The sequence below is a fragment of the Sebastes umbrosus genome, chromosome 13, assembly GCF_015220745.1.
Source record: "Sebastes umbrosus isolate fSebUmb1 chromosome 13, fSebUmb1.pri, whole genome shotgun sequence".
Classification (NCBI taxonomy): Eukaryota; Metazoa; Chordata; class Actinopteri; order Perciformes; family Sebastidae; genus Sebastes; species Sebastes umbrosus.
The window spans coordinates 1340763-1357998 of record NC_051281.1 but is presented as its reverse complement, the minus strand read 5'-3'; the positions used below and the strand labels follow the sequence as shown (position 1 = coordinate 1357998).

Below are 17236 nucleotides of genomic sequence, written 5' to 3'. Positions count from 1 at the left end.
AAGATGTCCGTGTACAGACAGCAGCACCTTAACTACTCGGCAAAGGTTCATGTTCAACAGCTGGTTGTGTGCATTTAAAAGGGACTGATAGTTGTACAGTTGTTGGTTGAGATGCCCCGTCCTCATGGTTTACCGTACCTCATGCCTCTCTCTTCTCTCTTCCACAGATCGTGTCCAACGTGCTGATCTTCTCCTGCACCAACATTGTGGGAGTGTGCACCCATTACCCCGCCGAGGGTTCCCAGAGGCAGGCCTTCCAGGAGACCAGGGAGTGCATCCAGGCTCGCCTCCACTCCCAGAGAGAGAACCAGCAGCAGGTGAGAGAGAGAGAGAGCTCAGATTAACGGTGACAGGAGACGGGATACTTGAGCTATAAAATGGGTTGTGTGACGGATATATTCATTGCTATTTTAAAAGCACATGGGCGTGCAGCCAGGGGGGACAAAAGACATTGGTATGATGTCATGTTTGCTTATTGATGTTTTCAATATTTAAAAAATGGTGCTATTTTCTGGAAAAAGTTCAATTTTTGAATGAATGCACATTACTGGCAAATGTTTATATGAGATTCACTCGTGTCCTTCCCTGACTCATCTTGCATCCATTAGTGTTTTCTTTTTCTTCAAATCATTTAAAAAGTGATGCATTTTCCATCCAAAGCCATCAATTTTCCTCCTCTATCAAACCTGAATTACATGCAAGTGGCAGCTGCAAGAAACTCTACACAGCCCAACATACACTAACCCATCAGCAAAGCATTGATCACTGAGTTTTACAAACTGTTTCATGTTCTGTACTGCAGGTTTAACCAACACATTTCACAGAAAACCTCAGAAAATGACACCTGGGGACAAATATTTACCATTAACACAATTAATCCAATTTTCATTAACACGTTTTCATGCAGAGGATTTATTTTTTTCTCCTTTTTTTTGCTGCAACATTATTTATTTATTTTATTATTTTTATTTATCTGTCGTACATAATAATATAAATAAATAAATAGATAGATAAATGAATAAATCTGCAGACTTTTACTGCAGAATTATTTATATATTTTTTTGTATTATTTTTTATTATCCACCTGTGGTAAATAATAATAATAATAATAAAAAAAAAATTCTGAAGACTTTTACTGCAGAATTTTCTTAATCTATTTATTTTATTATTTTGTATTATTATCCACCTGTGGTAAATAATAATATAAAATAATAAAATAAATAAATAACTAAATAATTCTGCAGACTTTTACTGCAGAATTATGTATTTTATTATGTTTTTAATTATTATCCACCTGTGGTAAATAATAATAATAAAAAATAATTAAATAAATAATTCTGCAGACTTTTACTGCAGAATTTTTTTATCTATTTATTTTATTATTATTTTTTTATTATTGTCCACCTGTGGTAAATAATAATAAAAAATAATAAATAACTAAATAATTTTGCAGACTTTTACATCAGAGTTATGTATTTTATTATTATTTTTATTATTATCCACCTGTGGTAAATAATAATAAAATTGATAAATGGATAAATAATTTTGCTGTCTTTTACTGCAGAATTATTTATTATTCATATTTTTTTATTATTATTTACCACAGGTGGATACGAGACGTATTTAACAAAATAGACAAAAGCAGAAAACAAAAAGAAAAGGAGGCAGAAGAGGAAGAAGAGAGTTATTGTTATAATAAAATATTTGTTCCTATACTAATAATATTTGTTATACTGTTCATTCAAAATGATTTTGAGACCTGCACGAGGTAATTGCTGTAAATATGACGGTAGTTCTTAATGCATTACTGTTGGAGGTTGTTAATCACGCTGCCTCCCCTCAGACAGACAAAGCCTCCACCTCTTAACTTACCTTGCACTTATTAACGTCCCACGCTTTCCCTGCAGGAGCGGCTCCTGCTCTCAGTGCTTCCCCGCCACGTTGCCATGGAGATGAAAGCCGACATAAACGCCAAGCAGGAGGACATGATGTTTCACAAGATCTACATCCAGAAGCACGACAACGTCAGGTAACACCGGGGGCACCCACGTACGCACGCACGGGGTGATGAGGGGAAACAGATTTAAGCTGCTATAAATAACATGTCATTCTCAACAATTTTAGTTGTAAAGTGTCTTTGAGTTTCTTGAAAAGGGCTATATAAATAAAATGTATTATTATTATTATTATTATAATTAACCCTAATCTTTGTTTAGATTAATACTTGTTGGTGCAACTTGATGCATATTTATCAGATATATGATAAATTATAAAAGTAAACTCACCACTAATAACCATAGAAGTATGTTGGCTGTCTCAGGTTTATACCTTCAGAGGGATTAAGTAGAGGTTTATGTGCATCGTACCAGTTTACACAGTGTCAAATAAATGTCTGGAATCATGTTTAAAACGTTGGTTAGTGCAGCAGAATTGTAAAATAAACCATGATTTAATCCAGGTTAATCCTGAATGGTGCAGCCCACCCACAAGCACAGGCAGAGGAGGAGGAGGAGGAGGAGGAGGGAGTCGTGCAGGCGTTGCCATGACAATAGGCTGCATGGTATTTTCCCAGAGTATCTTTCACCTGTCTCTACAATACAGTATCAGTCACCATACAGAGCTTAATATAATATCTAGAAATTAGAATAAACTCATACTCACAGGAGTACCAGCACGGGAGTAAAGTAATGTACTGCTGTGGACAGGGGCAGCAGCTAAACGCATTTTAGACACCAACAAAAATCTATCTAACAAAACCCAGCTATTTCAGCTTAAAGGGACTGTTTGTAACTTTCTAAGCGTATAAATGTACCGGGTCGGGACATATGCGCTCTCTCATATGCGCGCTCGCATGTGGCCGGAGCCTCGTCTCCTCTGCCTGCTCGCCTTCACCCAGACAGAGCGTACTCGCTCCACCTTTAGACGTGAATGCGCCCTCGCTCCACACTGCAGAAGAGTTAGTTTAGCTTTGAGAATATCTAGTGAATGTTCAGTGGACGTTTGTGCAGAAATAACTGCTGCAGCTCCTCCAGAGAGAAACGTTACCGTCTCCATCCTGCGCCCGCAGGGAGACACTGGACACTGTAGGAGCTGAGTTCAGAGCAGATTGTTTGGGCCGCGGTCTGGGGGCCGGTGTCATGGTTCACGTTTCTCTTTGCGGAGCCCCGTCACTTCACAAGACACGGAAAACCTCTGTTGGTGCGCGCTGTGTCAGTGAAGGCAAGCAGACAGCGGAGGAGAGGCTCCGGTTGCCGGTGTCTCCCTGCGGGCGCAGGAGAGGGTGAGGCAGGAAAAGCCAACACTAGGATCAGATCTAAATCATGTTCATGGAGAGACCTTGGTCTGGTCAGCTAACATTACTGCCAAGCAGCTGAAATATAGAGTGATGTTGTGCTTTTAGCTGACGTGTGTCTCCTCACTGTGTTGAGCGATGCTCCTTCATGTCTGTAGAGCGAGCACAAGCGCCAGCAACAGGACGCTGACTTTAGTTGACTAAACGGCCACAGGTGTCGCTGCTAACAAGACATTTCTGAAAGTTACAAATAGTCCCTTTAAAACACCAAAGTCACACAATAACACAAACTAACCGATCGACGCAGCGGTAGAGCAGCAACTCCTGTGTTCTGAGAGGTCAAATTACTGTTTTTTTCAATGGAGTCTGGTGGCTGTGAAGAGAGCATAGATAACGGCTTCAGTTCCCCATCAGAAAGGACTGTCTGACAGGGAGGTAAAGCACCACTTCAAAACAAAGCAACTTCATCAGAGTTTACTCAGTTGTCAGGTAGATGGTTCAGTTTCATTCACGTGGTCTAAAGGGGGCGATTTGAAGCATTTCTGTCGTAATGTATTCCCTTAATGGAGCCTGTTTGAAACCATTTTTTGTTCTGTAGATTTCTGATGTTACTCAGCCTGGTGAAGACCGTCAAATTGAACGAATTAGGTCTGTCCTCGACTAATCGATGAGTTCCTCCACAAAGAATCACACAGAAAGCACCACTTTAAATCTGGTGTGTACCAGAGATGTGCTCAGAAGATTCTTAGAAATAAGTCCTTCAGCATGAAATAAGAGGGGGCAGCCCTAGAACGAATAGATGCTTCAGTAGTGTTTACGCGCCACATGTGGATTCCCTGTACGTATGGAATTTCCATCATGTGATAGCAGGTATATGGAGAGGAGATGATAACCCCTGTCTCTGCCAGATGTTAACGACCTCCTTGATCTTTATCTGGTCGTCCGTTGACTCCTGATTGATGAGTTTGACCTCTTCCTAATCGAGCTCCAGTGTTCATCCACTTTCAGGGATGCTCTGTTGAATCCCTGGTTGGACGTATACTGGGTGTGTATGATGAGGATTTGCTCTAATAACTGAACACTGAGCTCATAAAATACCCAAGAGGACTGGCTGTGGTCAGGTTTGGCACCACCCTGTGGAGCAACAGAACACTGCAGCACAGAAACAGACTTGTTACAGCTCTGTGAGAGTCCTCTGGCCTGTAGCTGTCACAGTCAGGTGGAGCATCGACACATAATAGGTGCTTTTGAAGCCCTTCATCACTTTGATGCGGCCCTTTGAGTCCTCGGGGGGTTACAGCATCAGGTCACGTACACAGAGCTCTGATACACAAAAGGGTCTTTTCATCAGTGTGATCATTATCAGGAATTATCCTTTTTTTTTTATGGCCTGTAGGAGCTGAGTTCAGAGCAGATTGTTTGGGCCGCGGTGTTACAGAGCATGTGACAGAAGTTACTGAAACCAATGTGCACCGAACCACATGAGCACATGTGAATAGAGCGTGCACACACAGACGTTTAGCCATTATAACAATAAAGTTGTGTCTGAAATTAAGAGGCAAACACCAAGAAGGTCACGTTGGTTCACAGTGGAAGTATTCAGCAACCTGTGAAGCAGTTAATAGGGCTGTCAATCAATTAGAATATTTAAGCACAAATTAAATCACATATTTTTAATCTGTTCTAAATGAACCTTAAAGGGAGATTTATCAAGTATTTAATCCTCTTATCAACATGGGAGTGGACAAATATGCTGCTTTATGCAAATGTATGTTTATATTTATTATTGTAAATCAGTTAACAACAAATCAATGACAGATATTGATCCAGAAACCCTCACAGGTACTGCATTTAGCATAAAACAATATGCTCCAATCATAACATGGTAAACTGCAGCCCAACAGGCAACAACAGCTGTCAGTGTGTCAGTGTGCTGACTTGACTATGACTTGCCCCAAACTGCATGTGATGATCATAAAGTGGGCATGTCTGTAAAGGGGAGACTCGTGGGTACCCATAGAACCCATTTACATTCACTGATCTGGAGGTCAGAGGTCAAGGGACCCCTTTGGAAATGGACATGACCGTTTTTCCTCGCCAGAATTTAGAGTAAGTTGAGAGTGTTATTTAACCTCCTTCATGACCAGCTAGTATGACATGGTTGGTACCGATGGATTCATCAGGTTTTATAGTTTCACATGATACCAGGATCTTCACTCTTCTTCTGATAATTTTCAGAAATTTCTTTGGACATTTTTTGGACATTTTTTGGACATTTTTTGGACATTTTTCAGACTTTCTTGGGACTTTTTTTCTGAAATTTTTTTCTGACACTTTTTGGTAACTTTTCAGATTTTTTATTAGTAATTTTTCTGACTTTTTTTCCTGACTTTTTTGGGACACTTTTTGGAAATATTTCTGATTTTTTATAGGACATTCTTCTGACATTTTTTCGGAAAATAACAATCACATATTCACAAATCTGGAGGTCAGAGGTCAAGGGACCCCTTTTGAAAACGGCCAGTTTTTCCTTGCCAAAATTTAGCGTAAATTCATAGCGTTTTTTAACCTCCTTCGCGACAAGCTAGTCTGACATGGCTGGTACCAATGGATTCATCAGGTTTTATAGTTTTATATGATACCAGTATCTTCAGTCTAGCTTTAAAACTGAGCCGCTACAACCTAAAAATTGCAAGTTGCGTTAATGAGTTAAAGAAATTAGTGGCGTTAAAAACAAAGTTGTGTTAACATGCTATCATCGCGATCACTTTGACAGCCCTAGAAGTTACCCTTTAGATCAAACGGAGTATTTCCAGCTGGAGCAAACACAACGGAGAGACCTAAAAGCAGAAAACGAAGGTGAAGTGTTGGTTGGGTGCTGGAGCTCGTCCTGCTGTAGTGACTCACAGGGGGAGTAGGCGGCACATTAGCTGCATCCGCTAAGCTTGGCTGAGTTCTGTCTGTGGTCATAAGTGTGTGGTTAATGGGCAGCTAACCAGGTGTGACCGGGGCCTGTCGGGGAGCGGGCTGTGGCTTCTGGTAATTGGGGCTCTGCTGCGAGGCCGAGTAACAACAGGAAGAGAAGTGACAGCTCCCACTGTTACGACTAAAGAGTACGAGGCGGAGGGGGTCTGGAGCTTGTTGCTGCAGCACATATGCATTAGAGTCGGTATGTTTCCACCCATCTGCCTGTCAGAAACAGAAATACCTGAGTAGTTCTCACAGATTCACAGATGAACCATGATAATTATGCAACATAAAGACGAGAGCGCAGAAGAATGGTCTGAATTCCCAAAATTAGACCTGTACGCTCCTTTTCTGGTGGAGTAACAGTGATCCAGAGTCGTGTTGCTCCTGGTGGAGTAACAGTGATCCAGAGTCGTGTTGCTCCTGGTGGAACAGCTGACGTGCTGGTAATATATCAGTAGCACTGATTGGTTGCAGTGGTTAAAGTCCCCCGTCACGATGGAAATGGCCTGCGGGTGCTGGTTCTCGTAGCCGGTGATAGCGCCACGGAGCTCCTCCAGAGCTACCGCGGCGTTGGCTTGGGATGGTATGTAGACGGCGGTTAGCAGGACAGAGGGGAATTCTCTCGGTGAGTAGAAAGGCCGGCACTTGATAGTGAGGTGTTCAAGAACCAGTGAACAGGAGTAGGAAATGACCTCCACATCGGTGCACCCCGAGTTGTTCACTAGAAAGTACACCCCGCCACCCTTTGACTTGCTGGTCGCGTCCCCCGAGCGGTCCAGGCGATGCACGGAGAAGCCCTCCGGTTGTATGGCGCTGTCTGGGGTGTCCGATGTTAGCCACAATGTCCATTTTCAAAGGGGTCCCTTGACCTCTGACCTCCAGATCAGTGAATGTAAATGGGTTCTATGGGTACCCACGAGTCTCCCCTTTACAGACATGCCCACTTTATGATAATCACATGCAGTTTGGGGCAAGTCATAGTCAAGTCAGCACACTGACACACTGACAGCTGTTGTTGCCTGTTGGGCTGCAGTTTGCCATGTTATGATTGGAGCATATTGTTTTATGCTAAATGCAGTACCTGTGAGGGTTTCTGGATCAATATCTGTCTTTGTTTTGTGTTGTTAACTGATTTACAATAATAAATATATACATACATTTGCATAAAGCAGCATATTTGTCCACTCCCATGTTGATAAGTGTATTAAATACTTGACAAATCATCCTTTAAGGTTCATTTAGAACAGATAAAAAAGTGCAATTAATCGCAATTAACTATGGACAATCATGCGATTAATCGGGATTACATATCTTAATCGATTGACAGCCCGACTTCCAACAAATGCTGTATTTGTTCATGCTTGTGGAGTAACAGAACTGTGTTCTCCTCTTCCTGAGACGGAGGCGTCCCACTCGTGTTTGTCCTCTGGACTAAAATGATGTCCTGTGGCTTCAGCAGTGTGTGCTGACTCAGGTATTATGCAAGAGGGCTTCGGGGCGGATGTTTTGATGCTGCCGGGCCGCCCTGCTTTGAGTGTTTTGGGGAAATATTCTCGGAGCGAACGCTGTGACTGAAGCTGCTGCTGCTGCTGTTTGTTATGTAGGCCAGCAGCACCCTGAAGAGAAACACATGGAAAGAAGAACATTGCATAAATTAAAAGGAACTGACCTTACCTTTGTTCTCCGTGTTCTAATTGAAGTAAGGACAAGAATTGATGCTGTGCAGCACATGGCGTTAGTGTGTGTGTGTGTGTGTGTGTGTGTGTGTGTGTGTGTGTGTGTGTGTGTGTGTGTGTGTGTGTGTGTGTGTGTGTGTGTGTGTGTGTGTGTGTGTGTGTGTGTGTGTGTGTGTGTGTGTGTGTGTGTGTGTGTGTGTGTGTGTGTGTGTGTGTGTGTGTGTGTGATGCTGTTATAATTATGCGTGTGTGTGTGTGTTATATAAGGCCGTTCTGCTGATGCTGGTGGAGTCAGGCCTGACCTGAGAATCTGTCCTTGGTGAGCACACAGCAACATACATCAAACCAGTTGATGTTCGCTGCCTTTATACACAAGTAAGGATGAAATCGCTTGTTTAACTGGGAAGACAAAAATAAAAACATTTTCCCACCATAATTAGTGCGTATAATATGCACGTTTTGAAACTAGGACTGGGACGATACACCTATCTCCAGATTTGATACGATCACGATACTTTGGTGCCGATTTATTGCAATTTATGTTAACTTGTTTACCTCTAGAACATGAAGGGAAAAAGTTGAATCATCCACTTCTAGGGACTTTTACTTTGGAAAATCTCTAAATGAATCCAGTAAAATGTTTGATTTTCAGCATGTGTGTAGTCAGAGATGTCCTGAAGTCAAATACAAGTCACCGGCCACTTTATTAGGTACACCTTGCTAGTACCAGGTGGTCTTCATCTGCTTCAAGGTTGGACGTGTTGTGCGTTCAGAGATGGTATTCTGCATACCTTGGTTGTAACGAGTGGTTATTTGAGTTACTGTTGCCTTTCTATCATCTCTAACCACTCTGCCCATTCTCCTCTGACCTCTGACATCAACAAGGCATTTCCGTCCACACAACCCCCGCTCACTGGATATGTTCTCTTGTTGGGACCATTCTCTGTAAACCCTAGAGATGGTTGTGCGTGAAAATCCCAGTAGATCAGCAGTTTAATACTCAGACCAGCCCGTCTGGCACCAACAACCATGCCACGTTCAAAGTCACTTAAATCCCCTTTCTTCCCCATTCTGATGCTCGGTTTGATCTTCAGCAAGTCGTCTTCACCACGTCTAGATGACGTAATGCATTGAGTTGCTGCCATGTGATTGGCTGATTAGCTATTTGTGTTAACAAGCAATTGAACAGGTGTGCCTAATAAAGTGGCCGGTGAGTTTATATCAGGATCATTGTCAGGAATTATTTATTATCCAGCCACCCAGAAATCCTGTATATTAAGACGGCGGTGCTGGGAGCGTTTGTATTGTCGGAACAGGGGACCGACGTGTAGTCTGTCATGTGTTGCAGAAAACGTTGGAGGGTCAACGTGGATACGACCTGCAACCTCACATGTTAAATCCAGCGTGGTAAACACTACAGGTGTTATGTTAGCATGCAGCTTTAGCTCTGCTCTGTGTGGCTCTGCTTTTCCTGTCAATGTGTGAAACCCAAAGTGTTTCCATCCTTTACTGGATGTGTAGTGTTTACCACGCTGGATTTAACATGATTTAACATTTAACAACACAATACTACTGTGTTATTCTGTTCTGCAAGATCCTGCAAAAGACAGTGGATGCAACAAGGTCGGCCAAGAGTCTAAAAGACAGACAGAACAGGAAATGAACACGGCGATGGACAGTCGTAGATAGGACTGAATGGAATGATGGCGATGAAAAAGAAGCCGAATAAGAGAGAGAGAGCCAGACATCGATATAAAGGACTGTGTGGGATTTCCTTCCTGGCTGAGGTTAGCAAGGCACCGGCAGAGCAGTGGGGTTAAGCAGCCGTAAGGGGGGGTCACGGGGTCACGGGGTCACGGGGTCACGGGGTCACGGGGTCGGGCCATGCCAGCGCGGCACAGCTTTGGTTCAGCTGAGATTTGACCCTGAACAGATTTTACGGTGGTGGCTCTGAAGCAGGAGAAGGGACTGTATTACTCTCCAGTTGTCTTCTTTCTGTCCATTTGTCCTTGTTTCTCTTCACCTCCTGATAAGAAGTACACACTAAGAAATGCTGGGTTGAAAAGAACCCAATTTGGGTCCAAACTACACGCTGAGTTAATCTAACCCAGCACGTTACAAATACTATTATAGTTATAGTTATTTTCCTTCTGCAAAATCTGTAAAAATGGTATTTACATAGACTGTAGTATACATAAAATAACTTTGATATACAGTAGGTCTAATCTAATAAACAAGATTATAAGATTTGGTAATGCAAATCATAAATACTTACAATAATAAACACAGAGTTCTGTACATTTCACAAAAACTACGCAACAGTGTGGAGATAACCCAATAAAATGACCCAGCATGCTCAACCCAGCGTTTTGGGTAGATAAAATAACCCGGCAGTATTTAGTGTACGTCTACATTATCGCTGCCTTTTCTTACTCTGAGGAAGACATCAACATTAGCTGCTGCTCCTTATTTAATATGATGATGATATTGATGGATATTGTTGCATAACATCTTCTTTTTTTTCACTGGAAAAATGTTATGTAATTTTAATTTTATTTACACTGCATTATACAGTATTTAGTGCATGTCTAGGTTGTCACTGCCTTTTCTTACTCTGATGAAGATATCAACATTCACTGCTGCACCTTATTTAAAGACACTTACTATAACTGTCTGTATGTGATATTGATGGATATCATTGCATAATTTCTATTTCTATTTTTATTTTCATTTTTATTTTTATATATCATTCAACATTCATCAGTACGGCGCCTTTTATAATTGTAATAATTTGGATAATGTAGCTGTTTTATGCTTGTATACACTTTAATTTCCAATATATGCTGCAAAACAATTTAACCAATAAAAACGATTGTCACCTCTAAAATACTCCGGTAAAAAAAAAAGAAGAAGAGGTAATACAATTGTGTTTGTCCAGCCAAGGATTACAGAAGGAGTACATACTATATAATGCAGTTTAAATTAAAATTAAATTAAATTAAATTAAATTAAATAAAAAAAAATAAATAAATAAAAGGAAATTAAATGAAATAAAGTTAAATAAAATTAAATAAAATTAAATAAATTGATGAATTAGAATAAATTAGAATAATAGAAAATTAAAAATTGAACAAATTAAATAACCATAGTAATAATAATGCACTTCTACATTCAACATTTAATAACACCACAAAATATCAGCTTAGGTTTAAAAGATTCAAAATGTTGGTTTAGCAGACTGCTTTGAAGGGAGGTAGTTTACTCTCCTGTGCATTATTTCTGTTTTATTATTATTATTTATCTTGTATTAGGAAATGACCACGATGACCCAAAAGTCTCATCTATCAATACATATATTACACGTTTATATAAGTTATTTTATATTACTTGTTGTGTGAGCTCTACATAATGCTAGCGTCCTGCGGGTGGAACAGGAAATCCCCTTTAGAAAATAAAGGTCTCTTTGTGAGTGTAAGATGAGCAGCATCAACAGAAGAAATCAGTGTCAGAGGATTTGATAAGATGTTAAATCACCAGTTTGGATCACATGAATGTTCTCCGTCTAAAACCAGCATAAACCCGCCATACAGTAAATTAGTCACATCCAGATCCCGACACAGACAGCGCTGCCTTTATGTCTGTCCTGTCATCACACTTTTAACTGTATTACATACGTTATTGTGGTAGTATCCCAATAATGGCTCCATTAATAGCAAAATGCCAACATGAGGTTGAAGAGGAACATTCAACTCTTGTATGACGAGTACAGTTATTTTATAGCTGAGGGAACATTCAGTAACTAGTTCAGGCTGTTCTCAGACAACGTTCGTAGAAAAGTGATGCACTGTAATTCGTATATGTCCCAAAAAATCAATTTGTATGTAATCCACTTAATCATGAACCTTTATTAATTTATTCGAGAAGAGGATTCACTCGTGGGGGAAAAAACTGAACTGTACTGAATTTCTATCTTTTGTTGTTTATTGCTAAATCTCTGAGAAGTGGTGCTTTTTTGTATTGTCATCAAAATATAACATTAGCATTTTAAATAGATATTGAATGGTCTAATGGTCTGTCACCATGTCAATGAATTTAAAAAACTACCGCTTGCAATCTGAGGATATATATAGAGAGAGTTTGAGTGCGTGTACAGCCTCTGCTGTTTTCTTACAGTCACTGAGCTCTACCTGAGGAAGTCTCATCATTTTCCTTTTTTCTTTTTACCGTCGTATCGAATTGGGTATCGAGAATTGTGGAAATTCACTGGTATTGGTATCGACTACTAGATTTCTGGTATCGTGACATCACTAGACTTTAACCCAAACCACGTTCTTTTCCTAAACCTAACCAAGTAGTTTTGTTGTCTAAACCAACCCGTTCTCACTCTCAACTCGCCAAATACCGCCGTTTGGTGCCTCTCTGTCTAGCTCTGCTTTTCCTGTCAATGTGTGAAACCCAAAGTGTTTCCATCCTTTACTGGATGTGTAGTGTTTACCACGCTGGATTTAACATGTGAGGGTGCAGGTCGTATCCACGCTGACCCTCCAACGTTTTAGACTCTCTGAGGTTTGTTTTGGTTGACGGATACGGAACGGATATGACGTCAGACTACAACAATAAAAGCGGTAACTTCGTTCTACCTCCATGTTGCTCCTGCAACAACCATATTTTTTTGTGGTTCCTGGTAAAGTAAAGTGATTCCCGAGTATGTTTCCAAGCCTTTATTCACAGCTGGATTATAAAACCCCGGGTCAACAGAACCAGCTGATGTGGTGATAACACTTGGCCAGGCGGCGTTGTCATTGTTTGATGTTGTGAAGCCACATATTGCAGCAGTTTCCAGAATATGAAGAAGACGTTCTGAGTCAGAGCCTCAGGAAAGACAAGAGAGAGAGAGAGATATAAATAAACTAAAGTTTCAGACCAAACAAGCTCACATGAATCTCACAGGATAGGAGCCGGCTACACAGCCAAGAACATGGTGTGTTTGTTCACCATGTGTGGGCAGTGAGTTTATATATGTATGTAGGAAAGAGTGTGAGTGTGAGTTTGCATTGTGTGTTGTCTGAGTGTTAGGGTAAGGTTTTTTGTTCTCTTGGCTGCTCACATGTCAACAGCACCAACATGTTCTAATGAACCTGGTGTTTCAAGACGCATACATTTCCTCAATTTGTGCCTCAGGCTGAAAAGGATTAAGAGTCCCCACTCTGGGGTACACATTTCTGAGAATAATTGATTGTTTTCTGTGAACTGTTGCATGAGAGGTCGGGTGAAACCAGACACTGACCGATGTGTCTGAGCTCGGAGGAAGCAGAGATGGTGGAAGAGGAAGAGGAGGAAGGATGAGATGCTCTAGAGAGACTGAAGGGAAGTTTGGACGCAGTAGTGAGTGCTTTAACTGAGTTTTAATGTTAGAGTGAAGATACTGGCATCATGGTAAACTATAAAACCTGATGAATCCATCGGTACCAACCATGTCATACTAGCTTGTCGCGAAGGAGGTTAAATAACGCTCCAAACCTGTTGCTCCAAAGAGTTGTGGATCCAATGAGCCCAACTGTATTCATGTGTGATGATGTTAGTCCCCATAGGAGACTTGACCTCACTGTATAAAATGACCTGTGGTGACCTCTAGGATAATCACAGCCTCATGAAACTTTACAGCCACAAACTAGAGACCTAGAGCATTCAGAGGATGGATGGATCAAACTAGAGACCTAGAGCATTCAGAGGATGGATGGATCAGACTAGAGACCTAGAGCATTCAGAGGATGGATGGATCAAACTAGAGACCTAGAGCATTCAGAGGATGGATGGATCAGACTAGAGACCTAGAGCATTCAGAGGATGGATGGATCAAACTAGAGACCTAGAGCATTCAGAGGAGGGATGGATCAGACTAGAGACCTAGAGCATTCAGAGGATGGATGTCTTTCCTAGCTAGATTGACAATAAGGGGGTTTCTGAGCAGTTTACACAACACAAGTGCTCGCCATCCAATCACTGAAAGAAGACTAAAACGGGTCTATTGTGGGTCTCAGATGGTTATAAGAGAAGTACTCTAGTGAGGGAATGTGTTCATCTGTGACAAACTGAAATGTAACAGTAGCACAAGAAGAAAATAATCCTAAAGACAGAGAACTCAGTCAGTAACATCAGCTACACATCTAGCATAGATTAACTAATATTAGCCGCCGGTCCTGAGACTGAAGAGGTAAAACCCTGGAGAGGACTGGATGGGTTCATTTTATGGCTATTAAATTCAATTTATAGGGGAAAGATTGTGCTATTTATTTACTCAACAGTTATATAAGCTCTCTTAAAAACTGAGGGCAGAACATTTCATTAAGAAAGACGCATGATTCAAGAAGAATCCCAGAAAAACACACACCAGAAACCTTCTCATTAGATTCAATGTTCAATAACGTATTCAATTATTTAGAATGTATATTTTTGCAGTGGATCGTGCTCTCTGCTTTATGCTGAAGTCAAATACATAATGATTATCAATCCGTCCTCACGGTGGAGCAGAGAGCGAGGCCTCTTCCCAGCGAAGCGGCGGTGGGTGGCGAGCTGAGAGAGAGGCTATGAGAAAGAGACCTGGGGTCTTTAAGGCCCATTTAATCACTTCCTCAGTGATGAGTCACTCGTTAGTACGCAACATTAAATCCTGGGCTCTATGGTAAGAGACGGAGAGTTCAGAGGAAATCCTGGACTGAGTCTCACAGGGGAAACATGGGGGACATTTGATTTGGATTAAATAAATAAAGCTGAAATGTAATGTTTAAGGGTTTTCAAGCTATTTGATGTTCTTCTTTGAAGCCTCAGGGATTGAAGGCCAACTGATAACACAGACATGAAAGGGTTTACAATGATAATCTCTTAATAAATTATGTGAAAATATGAATTCCTTGGAGATAAATCTATGATTCTCTGTTTGGTTTCCAAAGTAAGAGTCCCTAAAAGTGTATGATTCAACTTTTTCAGTCTAGTCTAGTGTTAAAAAAGTTAACAAAAATCACAATAAATTGCAATACTTGTAGAATCGCAATACTCAAAAATCGCTATACATATCATTTCTCGCAGGAACACCTGGAGGGAATTTCATTACGTTTACATTTACGGGCATCTTCAGAGAAGCCTAAACGTGCTACATGACAGGTTTCTAACTAAGCTAAAAACAAAACATGACAAGAAGCTTCTACGTTTTGGCAGCCAAGAGGAATATATCCGAAAAAAGTAAAAAAAAATGTCCGTAAAAAATATCCCCAAAAAGGCAGAAGAAAAGTCCGACATATGTCCGAAAAATTTCCAAAAAAACGCAAATGATAGGCCGAAGAAAGACAGAAGAAAAGTCCGACATATGTCCGAAAAAATGTCCGAAAAATGTCCGAAAAATGACCAAATAAACAGATGATAGGCCGAAGAAAGCCGGAAGAAAAGTCCGACACATGTCTGAAAACATGTCAGAAAAATGTAAAAAAAAAAAAAAAAAAAGGCAGAAGAAAAGTCTGACAAATCTCCGAAAAACGTCTGGAAATGTACTTTGTAGATAATATAAATAACTAAAAAAATGAGCAAAAAAAAATGTAAAAAACAATAAAAAAGTTGAGAAAAGGAGAAGCATAATTCCGTCCTCGAACCGTCAACCAGGTATCGTGATGTTACCGAATCAGAAGATTGGTGAATCGTCCCAGCCCTACTTGGTGTTTCCTTCTGACTGTGTGAAGCTCATCACGTTTCACCCTCAGGAGCAAATCGGTGTCCAGAGAATAAAACTGCTTATTGAAGACAGAAGTACAGAGTGTGAGAGGTGAAGGGTTATGATGCTTCACAGAACAACTTGAGACATTCAGGACACGCTTATGGTTTTTTTTTTATCCGTGAGGCCGACCTGACTGAATGTGTTCTCTACCTGCCAGCTACCTGGCCTCTTTGTCCTCGCTTCTCTCTGAGAGAAATGATTCAGCCCGGTGACATCATCTGTCCTGCTGTTGTTGCCAGTGTTAGCAGGAGAGTAATGAAAATGCCTCAGTCACAAAAAGACCTTCCTCGTATCAGTTTACCGTGTTCTCAGGGAAGAGCAGCTCATTCTTTACAACTGCAAAGCTACTCGTAATGTATTAGGTGTCTTTTTCTCTCCACGCCATTTAGCCAGGACAAGACCTCATTAGAACAGACGCTACATCGAGTCGTTTTTAACACCAGATTACAGACATTATATTCCATTCAGACATGACTGTAATCTCACACCTTTCATCTCCATCAGTGGCTTCACTGGTACATCTTGACCAGAGTCATTGAATCAGCCGTCCCGAACAACTTCCTGTTTTTAAATTCTGCTGAAAGGACAAAACGCTTTCTCTTTTAAGAGTTGTGACATTAGTTTTTTTTATGCCTCCTTCCTGGCGTCATCCAGGACCGAAGGCCTTATGTTTTTGGATTATCCATCCCTCCGGACTATTCTTATGAACGCAATATCTCAGGAACACCTGGAAGGAATTTGTAACAGGAACACCTGGAGGGAATTTTAAAAAATATCCCAAAAAAGTCAGAAGAAAAGTCCGACATATGTCCGAAAAAAATCTGAAAAAATGGCAGAAAAATAACAGAGGAAAGGCCGAAGAAAGGCCGAAGAAAAGTCAGAAGAAAAGTCAGAAGAAAAGTCCGACATATGGACGATTAAATGTCCGAAAAATTTCCAAAAAAGGCAGAAGAAAGGTTTGTCTGAAAAAAATTGCTTTGTAGATAGTATAAAGAATTTAAAAAATGTAAAAAAGTTTAAAAAAGGAGAAGCATAATTCCATCTTAAGTTGAGTTTCACCTTCCTGTTAGAGCTCACTGGTAGCAGGTGACAGGAAGTGTGTGCTCACCTGTCCGTCTGCAGCCTCACCAGGTGAACCGTACAGGTATCAGAGATGAAGACTGCAGTGTAGAGGGTTATTAACTAGTTATTACTGAACTGAGAGCATGAATAACGTTGAACTGTGTTTGTCTTGTCTTTGTGTTTCTGCAGCATCTTATTTGCAGACATCAAGGGTTTCACCAGCCTGGCGTCTCAGTGCACGGCGCAGGAGCTGGTGATGACTCTTAACGAACTCTTCGCCCGCTTCGACAAGCTGGCAGCGGTAAGAACGCAATCACTCACATGTATCCTCTATGTACAGGCGTTTAGGAGGACTAGAGGAGGACTAGAGGAGGACAGGAGGAGGATTAGAGGAGGGCTAGAGGAGGACTAGAGGAGCACTAGAGGAGGACTAGGCGAGGATTAGAGGAGGACTAGAGGAGGGCTAGAGGA

At 40.9% G+C, this 17236-nt stretch overlaps 1 protein-coding gene across 1 annotated transcript in view; it reads left to right on the top strand.

Annotated features, from left to right (window-relative positions):
* The window catches only part of adcy5 (adenylate cyclase 5), a 94678-nt gene that overhangs the window by 44654 nt on the left and 32788 nt on the right, over positions 1-17236 (top strand). Inside the window, exons 2-4 of the mRNA XM_037790103.1 lie at positions 168-317; positions 1908-2029; positions 16955-17066. Of these exons, the coding sequence (XP_037646031.1) occupies positions 168-317; positions 1908-2029; positions 16955-17066 (384 nt within the window). The remainder of the gene's footprint in view (positions 1-167; positions 318-1907; positions 2030-16954; positions 17067-17236) is intronic.